Raw genomic sequence first — 23,351 nt, forward strand, 5'->3', positions numbered from 1 at the left:
GACTCCTAATAGATGTAGCTTAATCCTATAATGTGGTTTTTTAAGAAACTACTTCTTTAAAGATGGGTAGTTTTTCATGGATTAGTTGATGTTGAGCAAATTGGACTGTCTCTATTCTAAATTGACATTTATCACTAGCATCGAGTCCATCACATATTTCACAAGATATAAAAAGATTTTGTATGGCATGAATGATTTGGGATGAGGTTCTTAAGGCTTCAATTTTCTTAGTTAAAGTTGCCAACTATGAATTAATGGAAGTAAAGGCATCTAATTCATAAACACCAGTAAGTTATTTGTTTACCTTACGTTTCATACCCCATTGATAATTGTTGGCGGCCATCTCTTCTTTCAACTCATGGGCCTCCTTAATAGTCTTGCTCATTATGGCTCCTCTAACAACTAAATCCAAAGTAGTTCTTATAGATCGAGTGAGACCATTGTAGAATATGACTCTATAGCCATTGGGGAAGACCATAATGTGGACACCTTCCAAACAGCTCATTGAATTTCTTCTAATCATCATAAAGATTCTCACCATCCATTTGCATAAAGGTGGTTATTTCATTTCTCAACTTGGCAGTCTTGATAGGTGAAAAAAATTTTGTGAGAAACTTTTACATCAAATCTTCCCAAGTAGTGATTGATCTAGATGGTAGTGATGATAACCAACTTTTTACCTTGCCCCTGAAAGAAAAAGGAAAAAGTCTAAGTCTTATTGCATCATCTAAAACATCATTATACTTAAAAGTATCACATAATTCAAGAAAATTAGACAAGGTAAGGATCATCACTTGGTAAATAGGCAAACTGTATAAAGTTTAGACTATTTGTATGATCGAAAGCTTGATCTTAAAGTTATTCACTAGTATGACCAGCCTTCAAATAAATGGTTGAAAACCATCAGCATTAAGGATAACATAATCCTTTAAAGTTCTTTGTCCTTCGTTGTTTGCATTCAACATTGGTATAGGTGTTGGTGGTGTTGTTCATTCTCTCCCTAAACACCTTAGAGTTCTTTTGATTTCTTGGTCAGATGGAACTGGGTTAACACTTTTAGATCTGCACATACAAATAAGAAAAGATCAAAGTAGACAAAAGCATTAAAAAGTACATGTTTAGATTACAAAAGAGTAAAAAATTCTTATTGATATTAAATCAAACACCATTATAATCTCTGGTAATTGCGTCAAAAACTTAATTGCTTACTTTTGTAATGCCTTCAAGCACATAGATCACATCAAGTAATAGTAGTGATGAAACTAGAATATCATCCCAAAAGGATTATAGAATTAAATTATGGTAGATTCAAGTACCAAAATTGATAAACTAAACTCTTATATCTAAACCAATGAAAGCTTGAGTGTGATTTGTAATAAAAATAAACAAGAACATAAAAAAAATATTGTATAGGCCTTGATCTATTTAACCAACTATCACTTAGCAAGCAACAGATGGTGATCGAATGTACTAAATCTAAAAAACAAAAATTGAAACTTGAAAACAATATAAAATTGAGATCATCGAAAGTAAGATTGCTTAAAAGAAATAATACTTGAATAAATCTTATATAAATCGAAACTTATAATGAATCTAAAAGCAAGCCAATCTAGGAAAACATAAAATAAATAAACACAATTGCATCAAGAACCAAAGCTTGTTTAAAAGAAATCAGCAATGGCCAAACACTAGATTACTTAAAAATAGGTTGAAAATCGATTGTAACAAAGCAAACTTTTAAAGGAAATAGATCTTCAAAATAAGAATGCTTGTATTGAATAAAAGAACTTTAGAATACAAAACTTTTATAATGGCTAATCTGCCACCTTATCCTATTACAAAGAAAACTTATAAAAACTAAAAAATCTAAGAACTAAAAGGAAGAAAAGAGAATGAGAAGTAAAGTGTGAGATATGAGATATGAGATGTCTCAGAAATAAGAACTAACCTCCCTATCTATAAAAGTAGGTTCGACTAAGGGGTAAATAGAAAGCTTACAAGTTCAATCTTATCAAAACACTAAAAGATAAAAGTTATGTTTATCTTCAAAAGAGTTGGTCAAAAGTGGGATGTTCATCATTGGAAAGTCTTGGTTGATCGTGCTTCTTGGGATTCCATCTTGGACGTTGGATCTTGAATAGCTTCATCTTGATCTTAATCTTGATATCTTGATGTGTTCGATTGATGCTTGTAATCTAAGGCATGTTGTTGATCTTCATCCAACTTTTTTAAGCTTTATCTTGCACAAATCCTTCTTGAACTACAATTCTTTGGATAGTGATCAAAAGAGTCATGATTGAACCAAAACTCTTTTGGTCGAATGCTTTCCAAAAGTCCTTGCTTCATCAAATTTCTTCAATTATCATATGTGCTTTATGAAGTACTATTAGATATAGGATAGCTGAATGCTTGTGGGAATCTTAGTGCTATCATAATTCCTATTTCAAGTCAAATTTGGTTCCATTCTTACATGCTTGGCTAAATATTACAAAATGAAACTTTTTTTAATCTTGCATGATGCCTTGCCCTAAAATGAATAGAAATTCTACTCGAAGTAGAAAAATTTATAGATAAAGAAATATCACATTAAATGCACCAAATTCAATTAAAATTTTCCAACTAAATTGAACTTAAAAATCACTATATATTTAAGTGCTATCAAATAATATTGGGCTGGACCCTGTTATTAAACCCAATGCCTCATGCACCCTCTTGGAAAATAATCTTGTTCTCAAGGATTAAAAGAAAGAAACCTCTTTGGCAGATCGAACAGAACTTCCCAAGTAGCATTCTTTGGAAAACAATTACTTCTTTGTACTAGCATTTCAGTAACTAATCTTCCGCTTTTTTTGTTCACTCGCCTATCTAAATTTGCAGTAGGTTCTTTAGCCAGGACCCCATCATTATCAAGTAAGGAAAGAGAAATTCGAGTAGGATCCTTACCAACATGTTTTTTCAGCTGAGGTATATGAAACATAGCGTGAATGCATGCCACAGATGGCAATTCCAGCTTATAAGACATAGGCCAACTTTTGCTAACACCTTATAAGGTCCAAAAAACTTAGCTGCTAATTTAAGATAGGATCTATTAACAGCCAAAATTGTCTATAAGGTTAAAGCTTGACGTAAACATAGTCTCCCACCTCATACCGCCTATCTGTTCTATGTTTATATACTTTTTGTTTCAATTTGTTGCGAGCTCTATTGAGGTGAACTTCAAGAGCTAAATCGTTGCTTCTTTAATCTTCAAACTTTTATTCACCTCCCCAACTTTGGAATCTCTAAGCAAGTATGGCATATGAGTGAGTGTCGGTTGGCTGTAGACTACCTCGTATAGAGTTGTTTGGATTGAAAAATGTTGGCTAGTGTTATACCACCATTCAGCCAATGAAAGCCACTGTGCCCAATCTTTAGGTTTCTCACCTGTCATACACTTGAGATAAGAAGTAGACATTCTCAGCTCAGTCCCAAGTAACTAGAATAGTTCCTGTCAGAATACACTTGTAAAAATTTTATCTTGATCTAACATAATACTGTGTAAGACGCCATGTAATTTATAAACATTTTCAAGGAAAGCTTGCGCAACACTAGTAGCTGTGTAAAGGTGAGTCAAAGGAACAAAATAAGCATACTTGCTCAAGTGATCAACCACTACAACGATAACTTCTTTACCAAAAGATTTAGGCCTATTTCATGCCTTTCCAATAAACAGCATTGGCCATCCTCTTCATAGTCCTATCCATACCAGAATGACCCCCTGATACAGAATTACAACATTATTTTAACAAGTCCTGTCGGAGTTCTTTGTTGGCCTTAACAACTAATTTACCCCTCCTCCTTAACTGCCCATTCTGCCATGTATATTTTGAACATTGTGCCAGATCAGATCGTGTCTTACGAATCTTTTTAACCATAGAAAAATCTTTCACCCATGAATGCTTAATTTGAGTGAACAAGTCAATATCAATCACTGTGATTGCATACAATATAGAAGCTGGTTTCCTTGACAAGGCATCAGCTACACTATTAATGGCTCCTTTCCTAAAAATGCACTCAAAATCATACCCCCATCCTTTTGGCTAGCCAAAGTTGTTAAGCAAGAGTATTAATTTCTTGATCAAGTAGAATTTGAGAATATGATGGTCAATCTTGATTTGAAATGTCTACCCATAAGGTAAGAATTTCATTTATTCATTGCCTTCAATATAGCGAGCATTTCCTTCTCATAGACAAAAAGCAATTGATGTCTAAATGACAAGGCTTTACTAAAGTAAGCCACAAGTCTTCCATTCTAACTTAGCACAGCCTTTATTCCCACACTTGAATCATCAGATTCTACTAAAAGGATGGAATCAAAATCAGGCAGAACCAAACAGAAGTAGAAACATGGCCTGCTTAAGTTGTTAAAAAGCTCTAGTAGTATCTTCACACCAAACAAAATTGTTCTTATTTAATAAAATGGTCATAGGCTTAGCAATTGATCCATAGTCTTTAATAAATCGTCTATAGTAGCCAGTTAATCCCAAAAAATCCCCCTTGAACTCCTTGACATTGGTGAGAATCAACCAAGTTTGTATGCAGGCAATCTATTTGCCATCCATAGCTACCTCTTACTTGTTAATTAAATGGCCAAGGCACTCAATCTCTGGAGCACCAAATTCACATTTAGATAACTTAACATAAAGCTGGTGTTTTTTAAGGACTTCGAACACTTGCTGCAAATGAAATAACTCGCTGAATATACCAGGATATCACCAAAGAACAACAAGACAAACTTTTTGAGATATGGCGGGAAAACAGTGTTAATGAGAATCTAAAAAGCTGATGGAGCGTTGGTCAATCCGAATGTCATAACCAGGAATTCATAGTGTCCCTGGTGAGTCCTGAAGGTAGTCTTATAGATGTCCTTCTCCTCCATCCTTATCTGGTGGTACTCTAACCTGAGGTCCAGCTTGGAGAATCAACTGGCCCCTGCTAACTCATCCAACAACTCCTCCACAAAGGGAATAGGAAATTTACCCTTAGTTGTATATTTATTGAGCTATTTGTAATCTATACAAAATCGCCAAGAGCCATCTTTCTTTTTGACTAAGACCACAAGGGATGTAAATGAACTAGTGCTGTCTCGAATACCATCAATTTCTCAATATCAATTTTTTGAATTTCAGGATACCTGTAGGGTTGTATTTTGATAGCCTGTGATTCATCCTTCAATGGAATCCTGTGATCATGGTTTGTCTTTGGTGGCAACCCTTTAGGCAGCTCTAAAATTTTAGCATATTTAGATAAGAGTTCTTGCAATTCAGTTGGCAAACTAGCATTGTTCTGACTTGTGACAAGGGTGGTATTTGGTGATTGGACTCGTGTCAACATTAGCAAACAAGTGTTGTTGCTAGCTAAATTCGTTTTGGCAGCTTGTTTCTTTGAAGCCACTTGAAGTTTGCCTGCAATTAGACTGTGCAGTGTATACCTACTAGTCTCCACTTCAAACTACATGGTTAAGTTTGTAAAATCCCATATAATAGGACCCAGCGTTTGCAGCCACTGTACGCCTAACATCATATCACAACCCATCAAGGGTAATACTAAAAACTCAGTGCACTGTAATAGTCCTTAAGCTTGCCACCAAACTTCTTTACCCAATTGTCTAAACACTAGTTGATCGCCATTAGCTACAATATCATTGATTCCTTCCACTGCTGTAGCTTTGCAACCCAACCTCTTAACAATAATTAAATCTAAGAAGTTGTGAATGCTGCCCGAGTCTACCAATATCTCCACTGATTTATTTTTTATCTTTCCTTGAATCCTCATAGATTAAGGACCAACCGTACCAAACAAGGCATCCAGAGCGATAGGGTGTTGATTTATCATTTCAACCATTTCAGCATTCGGTTCCTCTAAAACTTCCAGACAATCAGAGAACTCTTGCTCATTAGTCTTTTTCATACCTTCATCCACTAACAACTGGTATAGTTGTAATCTCATGCACCTATGACTAGGTGCAAATTTAGCTCTACACTACATACACAACCCCTTTTTTCACCTATCATCCCTTTCCTCTCTTGTAGGCAACTTATTGCTCTTAGTAGTGTTGGGTTTTGGTTTAGTGTTTTGGGGTTTAGAATTGGGTAATAAATGTGAGCTGTTTGGGTTAGAATAAATTGTAGTATGAGGTTGTATAGGGGGTGCTATTAAAGGGTTTTTGTAGGGCATAGAAGGTTTTTTAGGTAGATTAAAAATGAGAGATTCCATTTGTTTGGCTATATTATAGGCATGGGAAAGGGTTTTGGGTAAAACATCCAAACTGGCTTAGAAATCTTAAGATTCAAGTTGCTGATGAATATACTAAGAGCATGTTTGTCTAAAAGGGGCACCATATTCAACAACCCTTCAAACTTATCATAGAACTCATCAACCGTGATGACTTGTTTGAGACTTGCAAGTTCAAACATAGGATCAGAGAATTTGTTTTCATGAAACCTAGACCTCATTTCAACCATATATTGATACCAAGAGATTTTAGTAAGCTTACCTCTATTTTTCATAAAGCATTAGTGCCACTAAAGAGCCTTCCCATCCAGATGCATCATCACCGGTCGAAACTTGTTTTGTTCTTTGGTCTAATATGCCTCGAAAAATTGTTCTATCTTGGGAAGCCATCCTCTGAAATCACCTCTATTAAACATGGGCCATTCAATCTTTGAATACTGGGTTTGAGTCCCTATCGACCTGGAAAACTCGACATAGGGCCTCAAATGCTTGAATCCACTAACATCCACGAAGACTTTCTGTTAGGCCATAGAAAAATCTGCCTCGACCCCCTCACTATCATCTGTTATCTTCGATGACTCATCCAACAGAAATGAGCACTGCTCAAACATATTCTTCAGCTTAGATCCTATTTTGTCCAAACCAACCTGTAATCCCATTTCTAACTCTTCTCATAACTAAGCGTTTGTGGTATTTAGCTTAATATATAACTTTCCCACCCTTTTTACCAGTGCCCAAACTCTTATTGTGACCTTGTTGTAATGCCTTCTGCCATGGTCGATGCTCTGATACCAGATTGATACGAGAAGAAATGATAAGGGAGAAAATAAAGTAAGTTGAGAGAAGATTATAGAAGAACAAAGAATGATAAAGAAGCAAGAGAGAGAAAATGTGACATTCAATTGATCATATTCCCCCTACTACATTGAACGTTTGTTCCTTAAAAACACTCCCATAAGCAATGATTCGCAACATAACCAATCCTATATAACGAATCTTGTAATTATAGCAAATCCTAACAATTACAAAATTAACTACATTTGAAAGTAATAGTAATGCTATTGGTCTTACTATTAGGCTTAGACCCTATTATTGAATCCAATGCCTCATCGGCTTATGACAGATTCTTTTAATTGTATGTTGTAGATGTTATAGATAATCGAAAGCTTTTTACAAAATTTAAATTAATGTTATATAAAATTTTTTTCAACAGTTTAAATGATAAATAAAAAAATTCAAATTAATGTTATGTATAATTAAAAAGTTTTATTTCCTAATAAGAGTAGTTATAAATTTATTTTCTTTCCAGATTAATCACACGTCATATATTTTTTTTTGCAAAGAAAAAAAAAACAACAATGTTGGCATGGGTATATAGTTTTGAGTTTTTCATGAATGAGAATTTTGCATTTACGATGAGTGGGGCTGGCCAAGTTAAGGAATTTTTTGTTGTTTGGATTCTATTAAAATGGTTTTTTAAAGAAAATATTAATGGGTTTTAAGGTTTAATTTGTTTGGTTAGTGGGAAACTATGAGAAAATCTACATTTGAAGAATCTAGGTTCTATATGAGAAATGAATTTTGGTGTTTAATCTGGGCTCTATAACACTAATGGGTTTCGGTGTTTAATCAAGGGTCTGCAACTTCTAGAAGATCAATCTGGGTTGTAAAACATTAATGGACTTTGGTGTTTAATTTGGATCTCTGTCACTGTAGCTGAAACCTTAGGTGGTATAAAGAGCATGCAAGGACGGCTCCTGTCATTTTTTAAAAAAAAAAACAACATGGTGTTGGTTTGGCTTAGAGTACTCATAAAAGGGTGTTCGAGCTTGAGTTTATTTACTGCAAAAGTGTTTGTTTTTTAAATTTTTAAAAATGTTAATTTATGCAAAACATATGTTTGAGTTTTTAAGTAAAACTAGCTTTAAGTTCGTGCAATACACTAGTATACAATTATATATAAAAAAATTTAATTATAATATACCAATAATCTTTATATAAAAATAAAAATTTTGATGTAAAATATATAAAAAAAATAAATATTAGAGATCAATATGGAACTAAATTAAAATTTTGAGAAGATTTTGTAATAAAATTATTTACCATATTTACATGAAGATATGTATTAAGTATCATAATTAGTATAAAGTTTATAAAGATAACAAGTCATGATCCCAACTTTATTTAAAACTTTTTTTTGGTAAGTATATTTTTTTTTACCATTTATATATAAAGAATGCATTATGACCAAAATTTAATAATTTTGATCTTTAAAAAACTCTCAAAACTATAAAAGCATAAACTTGCATGAAAACAATTTTCTGCTTATGGTTAATTGTATATTTGTATTATTTAATAAAAAAGAAATTAGATCAATAAAAGATAATTAAGCAATAGATCAAGTTTTGGGCAATGTCATGTTAAAAACCAATAAAGTAGCAAAAATGCAATTCAAGCTAATTAAACCAAGAAAAAAAATAGAAACTAATCTAAAAGAAAAAATGAGGATCTATAATTTTAATATTAATCAAGATAAAATTGAACAGAAATGATAATTAATTTAAAATTTTTGATCCCTTTGTAATCAAAATAAAAAATATTTATATTATTAAATGCGACCATGATTAATGTGATCATGATTTTAATTTTCTCATAGGAGAGAATGACTTATTAATAACTATTTTTAAAATCACAAAAGCAAATTATATACATCATGGGATATTGATTTATATGTGCATCTTGTTAGTTCATTCATATTAAAAGAATTATTTATTTTTTAGCACACCACATAATTAAGATTGAGTGCGAGATTAGCAACCAACATATGTAGTTGGGATCCTTTCAAGCTTGATTTCTAAACTCATGCTTTTTTATGTTAATGAAAGCCATTTTTTGTTCATAAAAAATTTGAGTAAATAAAAGAGAAAAAAAACACCGACTACCAAATAGAACAAAAAGAAAGCATAGTTGAACACAAAAGCCAAAAAAAAAAAAAAAAAAAAAAAAAAAAAAAAAACCTTGGTGATCAATATTCAACATTGTTGTTAATATAGTAAACAATAACTGAGAAACTAAAAAAATAATATAACTTAACAAAAATGCAACAATAAAAATAATTAAAATCAAAATAATTCATTGTCATAAAAAAATTAATATAATTGTATGACAAAAATTTACCCAATCACAAATTAATATATTTGGAGAATAGCCTCCTAACACTACTCTTAGCTTGCATGAGTCTCTATTTATAATAAAAATTATAAAGCTTCTTATAAATTAATTAAGGTAATTTATGTAGAGTAATTATAATGGGTTATTAGAATACATTTTAAAATTATAAATTATGTTGGTAAATATGTATGACTCTTATTAATACTTATATAAAAAGAAATATAAAAAATATGTTTGCAATTAATTAGGCCTTTTATTTTAGGTTTGAATTTTTAGTATTGTATGAGTTATATATTCATTATATAAATTATTTCTTAATAAAATATTAAAATTACGGATATCAAATAATTAATGCTTTTAAAGTATATATTTTATTTATAGTGTTCATTATTAGTGTTTAAATTAATAATTGAATTTATTTAAAAGTAATTTAAGATAATTGAATTATAACGTAATTATAAAAAATAATAATATTTGATATTTATAAGAAAAGAAATATACTTAATTTAGTTATAATAAATATATTTTAAATTAATAAAATTTATATGAAAACAAATTAAAATAATTAATGCATGACATATAATGATTGTTCAAAACGATCCATGTGTCAAAAGAAAAAATCATCCACATTAAATTTTTTTTTCTTTTTTTATTAAAATTTTAACTTTTATATATTTATAAAAGATTATAAATTAAAACTTTTTCATTGAAATGTTAATTTTAAAAACAAGTTTTTAATGAAAATTTTTTACTTTCTTATTTTAATGATTAGTAGTTCAAAAGATATATTATTTCACTTTTGTTTATTTTTTGCATTCTTCTTTTGAATTTATTTATTTTTTATTATCTAATAAAAATATTTCTTTATTTTATTTATTTATTACTTAAAAAATTATGATTTAATTTAATAAAATTAACTATTATTTTTATTTATTAAAAATATATTAAAATATTATAAAATAATTTTTTCAACATCCATTCATATTAAATTTAAAAAAAAAAACTATTTTAATTTTTTATAACACTTTTAAAATATCTCAATCGTAATAACATTTTTATAAAAGCGCCGACCGATTAAACAAGTGCTAAGGAAATAAGTTTAAAACTATCCTACGAGAGAATAAAGGCTCGGGAGACGGTTGGTGCATTCACTATTTTAAGTCGTGGGCGCCGCAGCATACTTTGTTTGGGCAGGGACTTTTGGCGCTTGGATCGTTTATAACTAACCAAATTGTAAAAACTTCAAACAAGATAATGGTAATGGATAGCCTTTTGTCACTCCCAACCTCACACACTCCCTCGCCCTTGTTCACCTCAAAACCCCACTCTTCCTCCGCCACCACCGCCGTTTCCTTCTCCCTTCTATCGCCACCTCAACCCCCGGACCCTAACCTCCGCCGACCTAAGTCCATCAAATCCTCCCCCAAACCCAAAATCTCTTCCAACCCCCTCAAAAACCTCTTCACTACTGCCACTACTACTACTACTAACAACAATCCTCCTCATGTTCCTGCTCCTGGTGACAATACAAGAACCACCTACTCTCTTGCCCTCAAACTTCGCCTCTCAAGCAAACTCTTTCCCCCTCCTCCTCCTCCTCCTCCTCCTCCTCAAGATACCCAAAAGGAATCTCAGACTTCTGAACGTCAAGCTCCGTCGCCAGAGCCTGAAAAACCTGAAAATTTCCGCCAAGATGGGAAGATTTTCATTGGTAATCTTCCCAATTGGATTAAGAAACATGAGGTTGCTGAATTCTTCCGGCAATTCGGTCCCATAAAGGACGTCATTCTGATCAAAGCCCACAATGAGATACACAGAAATTCGGGTTTCGGGTTTGTGATATACGGGGGTCCTTCTCCGCTAGCTGAGAAGTCGGCTTTGAAGGCGGTGGAGTTTGATGGGGTTGAGCTACATGGAAGAGCCCTGACGGTGAAGTTGGATGATGGGACAAGGTTGAAGGGAAAAGCAGAGGAGAGGGCCAGATGGGTTGAAGGGTATCAAGGTCAAGACTTCAATCATAAGTCTAATAAGTGGCATCAAGAGAGGGAAGGGTCCCGGAACTTGTTTCGAAAGGTTTTGGAGTCCGAACCGGGGAATTGGCAGAAGGTCGTTACTGCTTTTGAAAAGATAAACAAGGTGATTTGCTTCCTCATTTTATCAACCTTGTATGTGCTTGTTCATGTTTAATTATCTGCTGACTCCTCAGAACATAATGTTGCAAAATAGTGATATGTTGCAGTGCAAGGAAATAATTGCTCTCATTCCATCAAAATGGACACAAACTTTTCTGCTAGCATGATACAATTTTGAGAAACTTAGATGTGCATATGATCCTCCGATTTACTGATATCTCCATATCTCTAGAGTCATCAAACTTCATATTATGGGAATTATGTCCCCCAGCTAACTTCGGTTTTACCCGGGTTCCAAATTCCTTGGAATATGTTAAACAACTTAATCATCTCCAAAATTTTAATTTCAAGGATATTTATTTTGATGTGTACAGAATTTAATGGTTTCCTGTCCTTTTCCTTTTCTTTTCAGCCTTCTAGACGAGAGTTTGGATTGATGGTGAACTATTATGGACGACGAGGGGATATGCACCGTGCACGTGAAACATTTGAGAGGATGCGAGCAAGGGGAATAGAGCCATCCTCTCACGTCTACACAAAGTAATCATTTTCAATAATATTAGCTGTGTCTTAGTTTCATATGTTCTCAATGCAAGTTGGCCTGATACTGGGTTTTTGAGCATCTTAGCAAATAGCTTCTATGTTCTTTTGATAGGCACGTAAAGTTTAGGGATATTAACAATAGTGGGCTTAAATCATGTTAAATTCGTTGATTGTTTTCAAAAGAAATCCACAGAGAAGAGCCAAGCTGCTTTATCTGCAATCTTAGAAAGGATTTTTCATACCTAGAAATTGTTAGTAGCTTCATTAGTAATGCATCTCAGGTGGCTTTATTTATTTATTTATTTATTTTTGTAATTTTTTTGAGAAAATATCTTTCAACAGTATTTTCTATACTTTATAGAAGTTTGCGTAACTTTTTCTTTATATGATTGAGTTCCAGCAGTTTTAAGGGTCATGTATATACATAGTTCTTTATCAGACATTAAGATAGTTTATGTCATGCAGCCTTATTCACGCATATACGGTTGGCAGAGACATGGAAGAAGCCTTATCTTGTGTTAGGAAAATGAAGGAAGAGGGCATTGAAATGACTCTTGTGACATACAGTATACTTGTTGGGGGATTTGCCAAAATTGGCAATTCTGAGTAAGTAAACCTTATAGATTCTGCCTCCTTTTAGTGTATTTGTTCTTTTCTTTCTTTAGAGCATTTGGTTGGTGAATTAATGTTTTTTGACACTTTGTCTGCTTCCTTAGGACCTTAGTCATTATACTATTTTTTGCAAGGTTGCTGAAATTTGATGTTGAATATATGCTTTTTCGGCTTATAAGACTATCTTGATGCCACAAAACAGTAAATAATGGAATACAGAATGGAAGGGGCTACACCTCAACATTAGTTTCTATTATTGGAAATGGTCATTTTTATTAGTTTATCAAGTGAAGTAGATGGAATACCCAAGTTATTACATTAGAATGTAACTTTAATTTTTTTTCTTTATTTACATTTAATTACTCAAATTGAGTAACTTAAGTGCTAAGCATTTTATAAACAATAAATCTAATATGTTACAATTTAGATAAAAGGTCAAATATATGAAATTGCTTAAAGAAAGCATTGCTTACTTGTCTAAGAGTATAGTTATTTATGGATTTTGAGTTGGGGTTGTTTCATGTTCCAAGGTTTCCATGTTCATTATAGTAATATATATATATATATATATATATATATATATTCTATTTGGATTGTTCAGTACCTCAATTGTGTTTTTCCATTTAAAAAATGTGAGGCAATAACATTTTTGCAGGCTCCATCAACTTTTATGGATTTAGTCTTAGTATTTGGAGGTTGATAGAAATCTAACAAAAAATTTCCGGTTTTGTGAGTAAAAAAGACAACATGCATTAAGAGGAAGGTGACTATCAATTTGGAAGGAAAAGAAAAGGGGTTGGGGGGACAGGCAAAGGAGAATGTATTGCCTATGGCATGTCTTTTACTCTGGCTGGTCAATATCTAGCCTCTAAGATATCATTTGGTTTCCTCTGAAGCTTGTACAAGTTGTTTGTCAACATTGAATATCATTAGGCATGCTTGCATGCTTAAAAAGTTTTTGGAATGAAAATCAAAACTGATAATTTTTTTTTTTTTTTGGTACATAGGATGGACATAAGGGAAGGGGGAGAAGGTCTTGGTTTGAAACCAAGACTATGTCGTCCTAAGAGCTCCTTAACCACTAGGATAAGGAGTTAAGGACAACTGATAATTTCTTTGGAGGTTAATAAGGTTTCCTATTTGATAAGGGACCAAGAGGATGCCAAAATTTCCTTTGCTAGTGCATGCGTGGTTCAATATTCTCATGTGTTTGAATGGAATTATCTGGTTAAAGTAATTTGTTTCTTGTGCATATTGCTTGCATGTTTTTCTTTTTTTTTATATATATATAATTTTCTTTTGTAAAATTGTGGCAGACTAATTAAAGTTTGTTTGGGGAAATTCATAGTCATTGTGGGTCTATGTAATTGTCAATGGCTAAAAAGGGTGAATTTGCTTCAGCTTGAACTAATATCCTTTGTTGTTTTGGAAGAGCTGCAGATTTTTGGTTTGAGGAGGCAAAAGAGAGACATACACCTCTGAATGCAATCAGTTATGGGAATATTGTTTATGCTCATTGGTATGCACTAAAAGCTTGTTTTCTATTATACCATATTTTTATTGGTCCTTCATATATTTTGCTTTTCACAATTTTTGGGCCTTTTTTTTCATAGGTCAACGAAGATAAAGTTGAGATTTATAGTGGATATACATAGTACATATATAGCCCTAGGTATTTTTTTATCATGTTCTAATTAGTGTTTTTTGCTAAAATGTCTGAGGAATCTTTTGTGAACCAATGCAATCTCTCATAGAGTTTGTTGATATGCTGTATTTGTGGAGATTTGTGTGCTGTGGAGTTGTTGTATTGCCTCAACTCCAAAACTCAATGTTATTTAACCTAGTGGAACATTTTCAAACACTTTCTAATCAAACCACTTCCTTGTGGTTCAGTCTTAGTGGAACACGTTCGTTATGTATTGTCTTAGTGTTTCCAAGCAGGACAGGAATGAGCTAAGTCCATTTCTACAGATAGACAGACCAGGTTCATACTTTCTTGTTTTCCTTTTTATTTTTTATTTTTGGCCAATATCCTTTCTTGTTGAGGTCAATGAAAGTCTGTCCATGATTATGAGTCTAGGTGGCATTGACCTGGATTGCCTAGTCATCTAGAGGTATTTGTCTATACAATGTCCAGCAATTCTTCTAGGGTAATCTTGTTCTTATATCAGAAAAGCTTTTTCAAATATGAGTTTAAATTGTTATATTAAAAGTTCTCTTTCCTCCCAGGGTAGCATTGCTAAGCAGCCTATTGCTATCATGTTTATACAGCTAGCTATTCTCTGTATTTCTCTTATTCTATTTGTGAGAGCTTCTTATCGTTGTTGTTATGATCATCTTCATTATATACTAATTTTTTGCTTTCATCTTTTGCTTCCATTTGCAGCCAAACATGCAATATGGAGCGAGCTGAAGCGTTGGTTAGAGAAATGGAAGAAGAAGGTATAGATGCCCCTATTGACATTTACCACACCATGATGGATGGTTACACAATGATTGGCAATGAAGAAAAATGCTTGATTGTGTTTGAAAGACTTAAGGTAAAAGCTCATTTCATATGTTTTTTGTAAAGTTTTTCAAACACATGGAATTTAAAAGTTGTGAGAACCAAATAATTACAATTTTCTATTCAAAACCCAAGTCTTTGTAAAATTTTGCTAGAAATTTGCTGCAGGAATGTGGATTTACTCCCTCAGTCATCAGCTATGGATGCCTTATTAATCTTTACTCTAAGGCAAGGCTTTTTTAATTTTTTTCCTTATAATTTTGCTTCCCTTTTGTTTGCACTCCCCTAACCCCCCTTGTGTGGAGTATTCCTTTCTTGTATGAGATCTTTGGTGCTAGGTAATGGTTCTTTCTGTTAGAATCCTACGATGAATTATCTAGAGTAGAAGTATCTTCAAAAAAGTGTTGTGTATTCTGTAGTAAAACTTGGGAATCTCCTTTAATGGATGAAACTTTGTCTTCTAATTTCTCCTAAATCTAGTTACTAGAATTTATATTCAGTTTGGTTCGGTGTAAATTTTACAACCGATGAAATCTTTTTAGAGTGTTACTGAAAAGTGGCAAGAATATTTACATTTCTCAATTTTCGTTTTAACCAATTGCTTCACTTTTCCCTAGCGATCTGATCCATTCACATGTTTTCAGAACCCTAAAAAACCAAAAAAAAAAAAAAGAAGCTTCTGGCTAGGCAGCTAGTAATGAACTGTATATTATTTATTTTTCTCTGTGTGTGTGGTTGGGGAAGGAGAGGGGGGCACTGTTTTGGAATGCTGAAGTTTTCAGTGAATCATTTGTTGAATTGAGTTACTTCCTCAAGCTTTGACTGTCCTTTCCCTAATAAGTAACATAATATATGTACCATTAGTCTTCAATGTCGGCTGTGGAAAAATCTGCAGCTCATCTATGCCTGTGTCACTGTCCATGTCAATTAATTCTCAAAAAAGTCAGATGGAAGAATAGAACAACAAATGAATTAGGAGCTTGTGAGCTTTGCTAAGGAGACAAACTGAACTCGAACAAAACCATTGGCTTGTTGCTTATGGAGCTTAGCTCACTCAGAGCTTAAGTATGCTGGTCAAGCTTGTAAGCCAGCCCTTTTATGTTACGTTCTTAATAGACATTTTGAAGAGTATTATGCTAAGCTTCCCTTGGATATGACCATTTATAGGACTGTTATTACACCAACTATTTGAAGATTGGAGAAGGAAAGGGCTGCGGGAATGGGGGAAGGGATATAATATAAAAAGGATTATTAGGTTGCCTTGGCCACTCTTCTAGGTGTTCTCTCTCTCTCTCTCTCTCTCTTTTTTTTTTTGGGGGGGGGGGGGGGGGTGTATACCCCTTGTTTTGTGTGAAACCTGGTTCAACTCATTAGACTGCCAAAAGTTGTGAAATTAAACTGGAGCTGAAAAATAGAGCTTGAACTCTATGTTATGTACTGTAGGTTGAGCTAAGCATTAATCGTTGTGTTTTGGGCATCAATGAAGTTTATTTCAGGATCTTATTTTTCAAAGCTTTGGTTAATATTGAAGCAATATCTGAACCCACCTTGTCAAGTTTGAAATGGGAAGAAAGATATGGTCCTTACAGTAGTTTAAATAAGATGTATCTGGGGATATTAGTTGTGTTGGCTATTTCCTTTTATGTGATTAAGCTATTTCTTTTCTTGTCTTTTGGCCAGAGATTTAAGCTATTTTCTAGAATGCTGATTAGAATGAAGTGACCTGCTGATGCCTTTTGCTTGGATAAATTGTTTTTGAACAATGTGAGCTGAGAAAAGTAGGATTGCTATTATTGATGTGCAGTAAATAATGTATGTAATGTGTGTGCAGGGTCTGTGTACATGACATTCATGTCCTAAAATGTCCCATGATAAACATTGGTTTGGAAATGCCCCATATTATATCCATAATAGTTCATGATCTAAACTGATGAAGTTAGCCAACATATGTCGCCAATCATTACATTTGGAGCCATTTTATGTTTAGATAATTTAGATTGTGTACTGTGTAATTATTTTTCTCTGATTTCTCCATTATATTTAAGCATCTATAGTAGATTAGATACATCAATAAAAATATGATAAACATGTTACTTGTGATTTTATTGAAACAAATGAGAAAATGGTATCCGTTGTTTTCAACAAAGATAAATGAATTATCCTTGTTACTTAGTATTGTACCATGGGTATAGTTCAGTTACAATTTGTCTTTGTTGGGTGTTTTAAAAATTTAAAAGAAATTATTTTACAAGTGCTCCTCATTGTTATTTTTCAAGAAAGTAAGCTATATTGAAATGCTGCTGAAGCTTTTTTAGAATTTTTACACCTATTCCATTGATGGCAGGGTTATCAGTAAAATAAAATTTTTCTTTTCATCTTTTTTACTCTACTGCTGAGTAAAATCAAAACAATAGTGTAGATTCACTAGTGTAGAATCTGACACATTTTATGTCAGCCTACTGCTTCGCATCGAACATCCACTCAGACAAATTGAAGATCCTTAATCATTAGCGAAGAATCTTGTTTCATTTTATAGAATTTGCAAATTAGTCATATACCTTTTTCGTCACTTGTTATTATGGAAGACTCCTGTTGATCTGTCTCTGATTGATTAATCTTCTTGGTGGTTTTTGTTTCCAGATTGGAAAAGTCTCCAAAGCTTTAGAAGTTAGCAAAATGATGGAATGTGCTGGCATAAAGCATAACATGAAGACTTATTCCATGTTGATCAATGGATATTTGAAATTAAAAGATTGGGCCAATGCTTTTGCAATTTTTGAGGATCTAGTCCAAGATGGTTTGAAGCCTGATGTAGTACTATATAATAATATGATCAGGGCATTTTGTGGGATGGGTAACATGGATCGTGCTATTCATACTGTCAAGGAAATGCAGAAGGAGAGGCATCGGCCTACTACGCGCACATTTATGCCCATTATACATGGTTTTGCAAGAGCTGGAGAAATGAGAAAAGCCTTGGAAGTTTTTGATATGATGAGAAGGAGTGGTTGCATTCCAACTGTACACACTTTCAATGCTTTGATTCTTGGCCTTACTGAGAAACATCAGGTATAATTATATATGACATTGAGGTGGACAAATCCTAGATTTTTACATGTGCACTGGCGACAGTAGAGGCACACGAGTTTATATCATGAATTTTGGTCACTTTAGTTGAATATTCATTTTCAATAACATAATTAATGCTAATAACTCATCACCTGGATATTCCATTTGGTCAATGAAATCACTTCATACAGAACATTGTTACTAGGCTGGGACATCACTTGTTTTATTCATGATAATACCGTGAGGAGTCTTACGTTATTCCATGCATTGCTATATTCAATTCTATTTCATTCCTTTGTTTTTGGTACTCATGGGGATTCATCAGGCATTGGATCAAACAATGTGAGAGAGCCTTCTGCCTTTCTATAAACCCTACTCTCCAACACTCAATCTTCGAACTGGAGACTTTGAAATTGGAGTTTCAAGTTTTAAATATTGCGGCATTCCTTTCTAGACATCTCTTCCTCTCTTTTGCCTAAGATCTATTAATATTGTTAACATATGCATACAGTTTTTTTAATGCTCAAATTAATTTCTTGTAGATGGAAAAAGCTCTTGAGATATTGGATGAGATGACACTGGCTGGCATAACTCCAAATGAACACACATACACAACCATCATGCATGGCTATGCTTCGTTGGGTGATACTGGAAAAGCATTTGAGTATTTTACAAAATTAAGAAATGAGGGCCTTGAGCTAGATGTTTACACATATGAAGCACTTCTGAAAGCATGCTGCAAGTCTGGTAGGATGCAAAGTGCTCTAGCTATCACAAAAGAGATGGCCGCTCAAAATATTCCGAGAAACACGTTTGTTTACAACATTTTAATCGATGGGTATGGACTTTTACTAACTTCTTTATATCTCTAATTTACTCACGCATCAGTCTTGGCTCTTTTAGCCTGCTACTCATTTTCACTTATTTTGATATCTGTGATGTCAAATGACTCCATCTTTTTTTCTTTTAGATGGGCTAGGAGAGGTGATGTTTGGGAGGCTGCTGACTTGATGCAGCAAATGAAACAAGAAGGGGTTCAGCCTGATATCCATACTTACACATCTTTCATAAATGCCTGTTGCAAAGCTGGAGACATGCTGGTATGTTTCTTGATAAGTATTCCCGTACTGTAGTAAGTATTACTTCGGGCATTGGTGACATTTATGGCTGAGAACTATAAATTTTATAATTTGTTATTTTTAATGTCTTTATGTTGGGGTGGACTTGTGCCTTTGTATGCTGTGGAAGTCAGAAGAGTATGAACTCAGCTTCATTTGTGTTCAAGTGCATTCTCACTAGAAGGATTTCACGAACCTTATTGTTATTTTTTATTTCTGGCATTATTTTCATTGGATGCTTTGGAAATTAGAAATGAAACTTCGAGTGTTACCTGTCCATCAATGTCAACATTATTTTCTGCAATAAATTCTTAGTCAGTTTGACTTTGTCTACCAGAGAGCAATGAAAACAATCGAAGAAATGGACACTATTGGAGTGAAGCCAAATGTTAAAACCTATACAACACTTATTCATGGATGGGCACGTGCTTCTCTTCCAGAGAAGGCTTTGAAATGCTTTGAAGAGATGAAACTTGCTGGTTTGAAACCGGACAAAGCTGTATACCATTGCTTGATGACATCACTTCTATCAAGGGCTACTGTTGCAGAGGCATATATCTACTCTGGACTGCTGTCTGTTTGTCATGAGATGATCGTGTCTGGTTTGACTGTTGATATGGGAACTGCAGTTCACTGGTCGAGGTGTTTGCGAAAGATTGAGAGGACTGGTGGAGAGCTTACAGAAGTCCTGCAGAAGACCTTCCCTCCTGATTGGAATTCGTACCACACAATCGCAGAAATTTCGGATTCAGAAACAGATGATGAACCTGAAAGTGACGACGAAGATAATGACGTTTATTTTGCCAATGTGACTGATGATGATGATGAGCTTGATGAAGATTTGAACAGATTACGGTAATGAATGTTTTGTCAGTCAGGGCAGAAGCCTACCCACTCTTGTTCCCATCTTGAAAATTTTCCTGTCTCACATTTCGTTTTCATTTTTGTACAAACTCAAAATTAGCACGTTCAATACAAAAGCTGATGGGGTTTGTTTGGAGGAGCATCAAGGCTTATGTTGTAAAAATCGTTGCGTAATCTAAAATTAACTACATATTGCCTCGTTGGGGCCTCTCTGTGTCTTCCCTCTCGTCTGTAAACTCATTTTCAGAAGATGCCGGTGAACTAATAATCAGTCCCAAGAAAAAGGGGTGATTTTGTTGACCAGCTGCAATTTTCTGCTTCTATTTCCTTTCTATGGTTCAAACAATGTGGATTTGTTTTGGTGTGCCACAAGTTAAGTAGAATAAAAATATTTATCTCTTTCATAGCCGAGAAGGGAAGAACTGTTTGTTTCCTTTGTTGATGTTTCTTGCAATTTCTGAATATGATTATCATCATATGGTTTTGCTTCAAGTTTCTATACGATGACTGGTTTGTTCTCAATATTTACTCCTATGATTTCTGGTAATTTTAGGAGATGGAAGTGCATTTTTTTCTTCATTCTGCTACCTTTTTATTGTCATTAATTCTTTTGTTTATTGGTTTTTTTTTAATGTTTTATGAAATTCATTTTGTTCTTTTGATTTATATATTTGCTTCTTTTGGTTTGTATGTAACATGTTAAGGTGTTAATGCTTTGGGATTTTGGTTTTGAGTTAATTATACTTTTTTATCTAAATTTTAAAAAATGAATAAAGTGGTATCTAAAAAAAATTGTACAATTTACTCTTTCAATCTTTAAATAATGAATTATTTTAATCCAAATTATAATTTGTTAACTTAATCTGTTTATATGATATCTAGTCAGTATAATTTTGTTTTATGCATGTTATTTGTTAAATAAAAATATTAAATATTTTGTAAAAACTTTAGAAGCATGTCACATAAGAAAAAAATGATTGACTAATTTTAAATAATTTTTATGATTCAAGTAAAAAAAATATTTTTTAAATTTTTATTGAAAAATAGATATCGATAATATATTATGAATATATAATTTAATAATATTTGTGAATCGTTACATATATAAATTAATATAATTAATGGTATTAGAGTTTGAATTAATATAATATATAATTAAAAGTTTAAGATGCAAATTGTATATTATTTGAAAGTTCCAACTGAAAATTATATATTTTATTTTTTTAAGTATTAATTTATATATTTTTCTTAAATTCATATACCAAAAATGTAATAACTCATTTTTCAAACGGACTAAGGCTATCCACTTATATATGCACATTTCGCCTACTTTTGATAAGCCTTGTATTTGGCTACAACTACAACATTACAGCCAATTCCCCGATTTCAACAACTACCTCATTCCAGGCATATCTCCCTTAAACCTTCCTCTTTCGGTTTATCACTTGTTTTTAGAGCATATGTTCAACAAAAAGAAGTGATTAATAGTAGTATATGTTCAACAAAAAGAGACAATGGTCACGGATCTTCAAGTGATTATTAAAGTAATTATCAATATGGCAGCCGAAAGAAGAAGGTTTAACCGAAAGAAGCAACTAAAAAGAATGACCACATCGAAACGATGACAAATTGCCACATAACATCCTCGTCTGTACAGTTTATCACTTGTTTTCAGAGCATATGTTCAATGAAAATTTCATCTCGAAATATCCATAACGAACCTGTATCGAAAATCGTTCTTCTCGAGCCTCTCCATTGCTGTGTTGATATAATCCATCTTCACCACTTCAATCATAGATGTTAAATCTTTCTCTTTACAGAAGTTAGGTGTCTCCTCTATTTCCTTCATGACGTAGACAAGTGAATCAATAGCCTTTTGCATCCCTTCAGTGTCAGAGCTGACTAAGTAGTCATCAGCACCAAGATGCTCCAAAAGGCCTCTACTTTTTTCTTATCAAAAGAGCTTATAATAGTTACATGATGTCCCATTGCTTTTGCTATCTTCACCCCCATGTGCCCTACTCCTCCAAGTCCTAATATTCCTCCTCTTAAACCACTCCCCATTAAACCAAAGTGATTCAGTGGGTTGTAAACTGTCACCCTAGCGCATAAGAGTGGTGCCACCTGTTCCGGTGCCATTCCATCTGGGATTTTCAACACAAACCTAAAACAGATAACAACAAATAAATTCATTTACCAAGAAAAAAAAATCCATAAAACAAAGGCACAGGTTGAAACTAATTTCTCCTGGACTGTTCTATTATTAACCATAAGAATATATATATATATATATATATCAGGATTAATATGAGACTTAGTTTGGCTTGAAAGCTAAATACTCTATAATCATGCAATTAAGGATTTGGGAATTGGAAAAAAATATCATCTCAGCAATGTTTTTATGCAGAACAGATATTGTTTATGTTTATGATTGACAATTTTCAACTTATGATCCTTACTTTTGATCAACGACCATGGATCTAGCAAATCCACCTTGTGTGGGTTTGCCATCAGTGTAGACATCATTGTACGACTAGATCTTCTTGTTGCAATATTGTTCTTGATCTGTGTTGCATGGCCTGCAATTTCTGCAACATCCAGCAAAACAACCCACGCCAAAAACATCTCCTACACTAAACTTGTCCGCAACATAAATTTATATTCATTCACCACCTAATCACCCAAAATTTATCGATTGGTTCATTCTCTGCTCAACTTCAACTCCATTCATTCCTTTACAGGTAGGAACACCAATATTCCCATTTGGAGCAAAACCAGAATCTTACAAATTAGGGACAAGTAAATGCTTCAAATACAATTGGGAATTCAAAGTTTTTCTCAATTATTTAATTATCATATACTGCCACTTTAGGTAACTCTTAACATCAAATAGTTGCTCACATCAGGAGCAAGAGGCAGATTTACCACCTCGTCTTTGTAAAAAACTTTAGGTAGTTTCGGCAATACATCTCATCAAACTCCCTGGATAAAATTTACCATCAGAAATTAGAAATGCTAACATGAGAGGATGATGAGGATAGATATCCACCTTTAAAGATTTGA

The 23,351-nt window shown here is 33.2% G+C and overlaps 1 protein-coding gene, 1 non-coding gene and 1 pseudogene across 3 annotated transcripts; 2 read left to right on the forward strand and 1 right to left on the reverse strand.

Moving 5' to 3' along the window:
• Positions 1-471: 471 nt before the first annotated feature.
• On the forward strand, positions 472-578 carry LOC149515046 (small nucleolar RNA R71). The gene has a single exon (XR_016327915.1). It is a non-coding gene; the product is annotated as a small nucleolar RNA R71 (small nucleolar RNA).
• Positions 579-10,608: 10,030 nt separating this feature from the next.
• LOC111294581 (pentatricopeptide (PPR) repeat-containing protein) lies at positions 10,609-20,721 on the forward strand. The gene is made up of 10 exons (XM_022887972.2): positions 10,609-11,580; positions 11,989-12,116; positions 12,585-12,725; positions 14,164-14,250; positions 15,118-15,271; positions 15,406-15,465; positions 17,878-18,306; positions 18,849-19,144; positions 19,277-19,406; positions 19,762-20,721. Exons 1-10 carry the CDS (start codon positions 10,699-10,701, stop codon positions 20,281-20,283), a joined length of 2,829 nt encoding a protein of 942 aa, XP_022743707.2. The 5' UTR covers positions 10,609-10,698; the 3' UTR covers positions 20,284-20,721.
• A 1,082-nt stretch (positions 20,722-21,803) lies between these two features.
• On the reverse strand, positions 21,804-23,051 carry LOC111294785 (cinnamyl alcohol dehydrogenase 1 pseudogene; annotated as a pseudogene). Its single transcript, XR_016327283.1, has 3 exons — positions 23,028-23,051; positions 22,748-22,926; positions 21,804-22,452 (listed from the first exon to the last, which is right to left on the reverse strand). The product of XR_016327283.1 is annotated as a cinnamyl alcohol dehydrogenase 1 pseudogene (transcript).
• Positions 23,052-23,351: the final 300 nt, after the last annotated feature.

This window comes from Durio zibethinus, chromosome 14, assembly GCF_047325235.1.
Source record: "Durio zibethinus cultivar Kanyao isolate XHJ-2024 chromosome 14, ASM4732523v1, whole genome shotgun sequence".
NCBI lineage: Eukaryota > Viridiplantae > Streptophyta > Magnoliopsida > Malvales > Malvaceae > Durio > Durio zibethinus.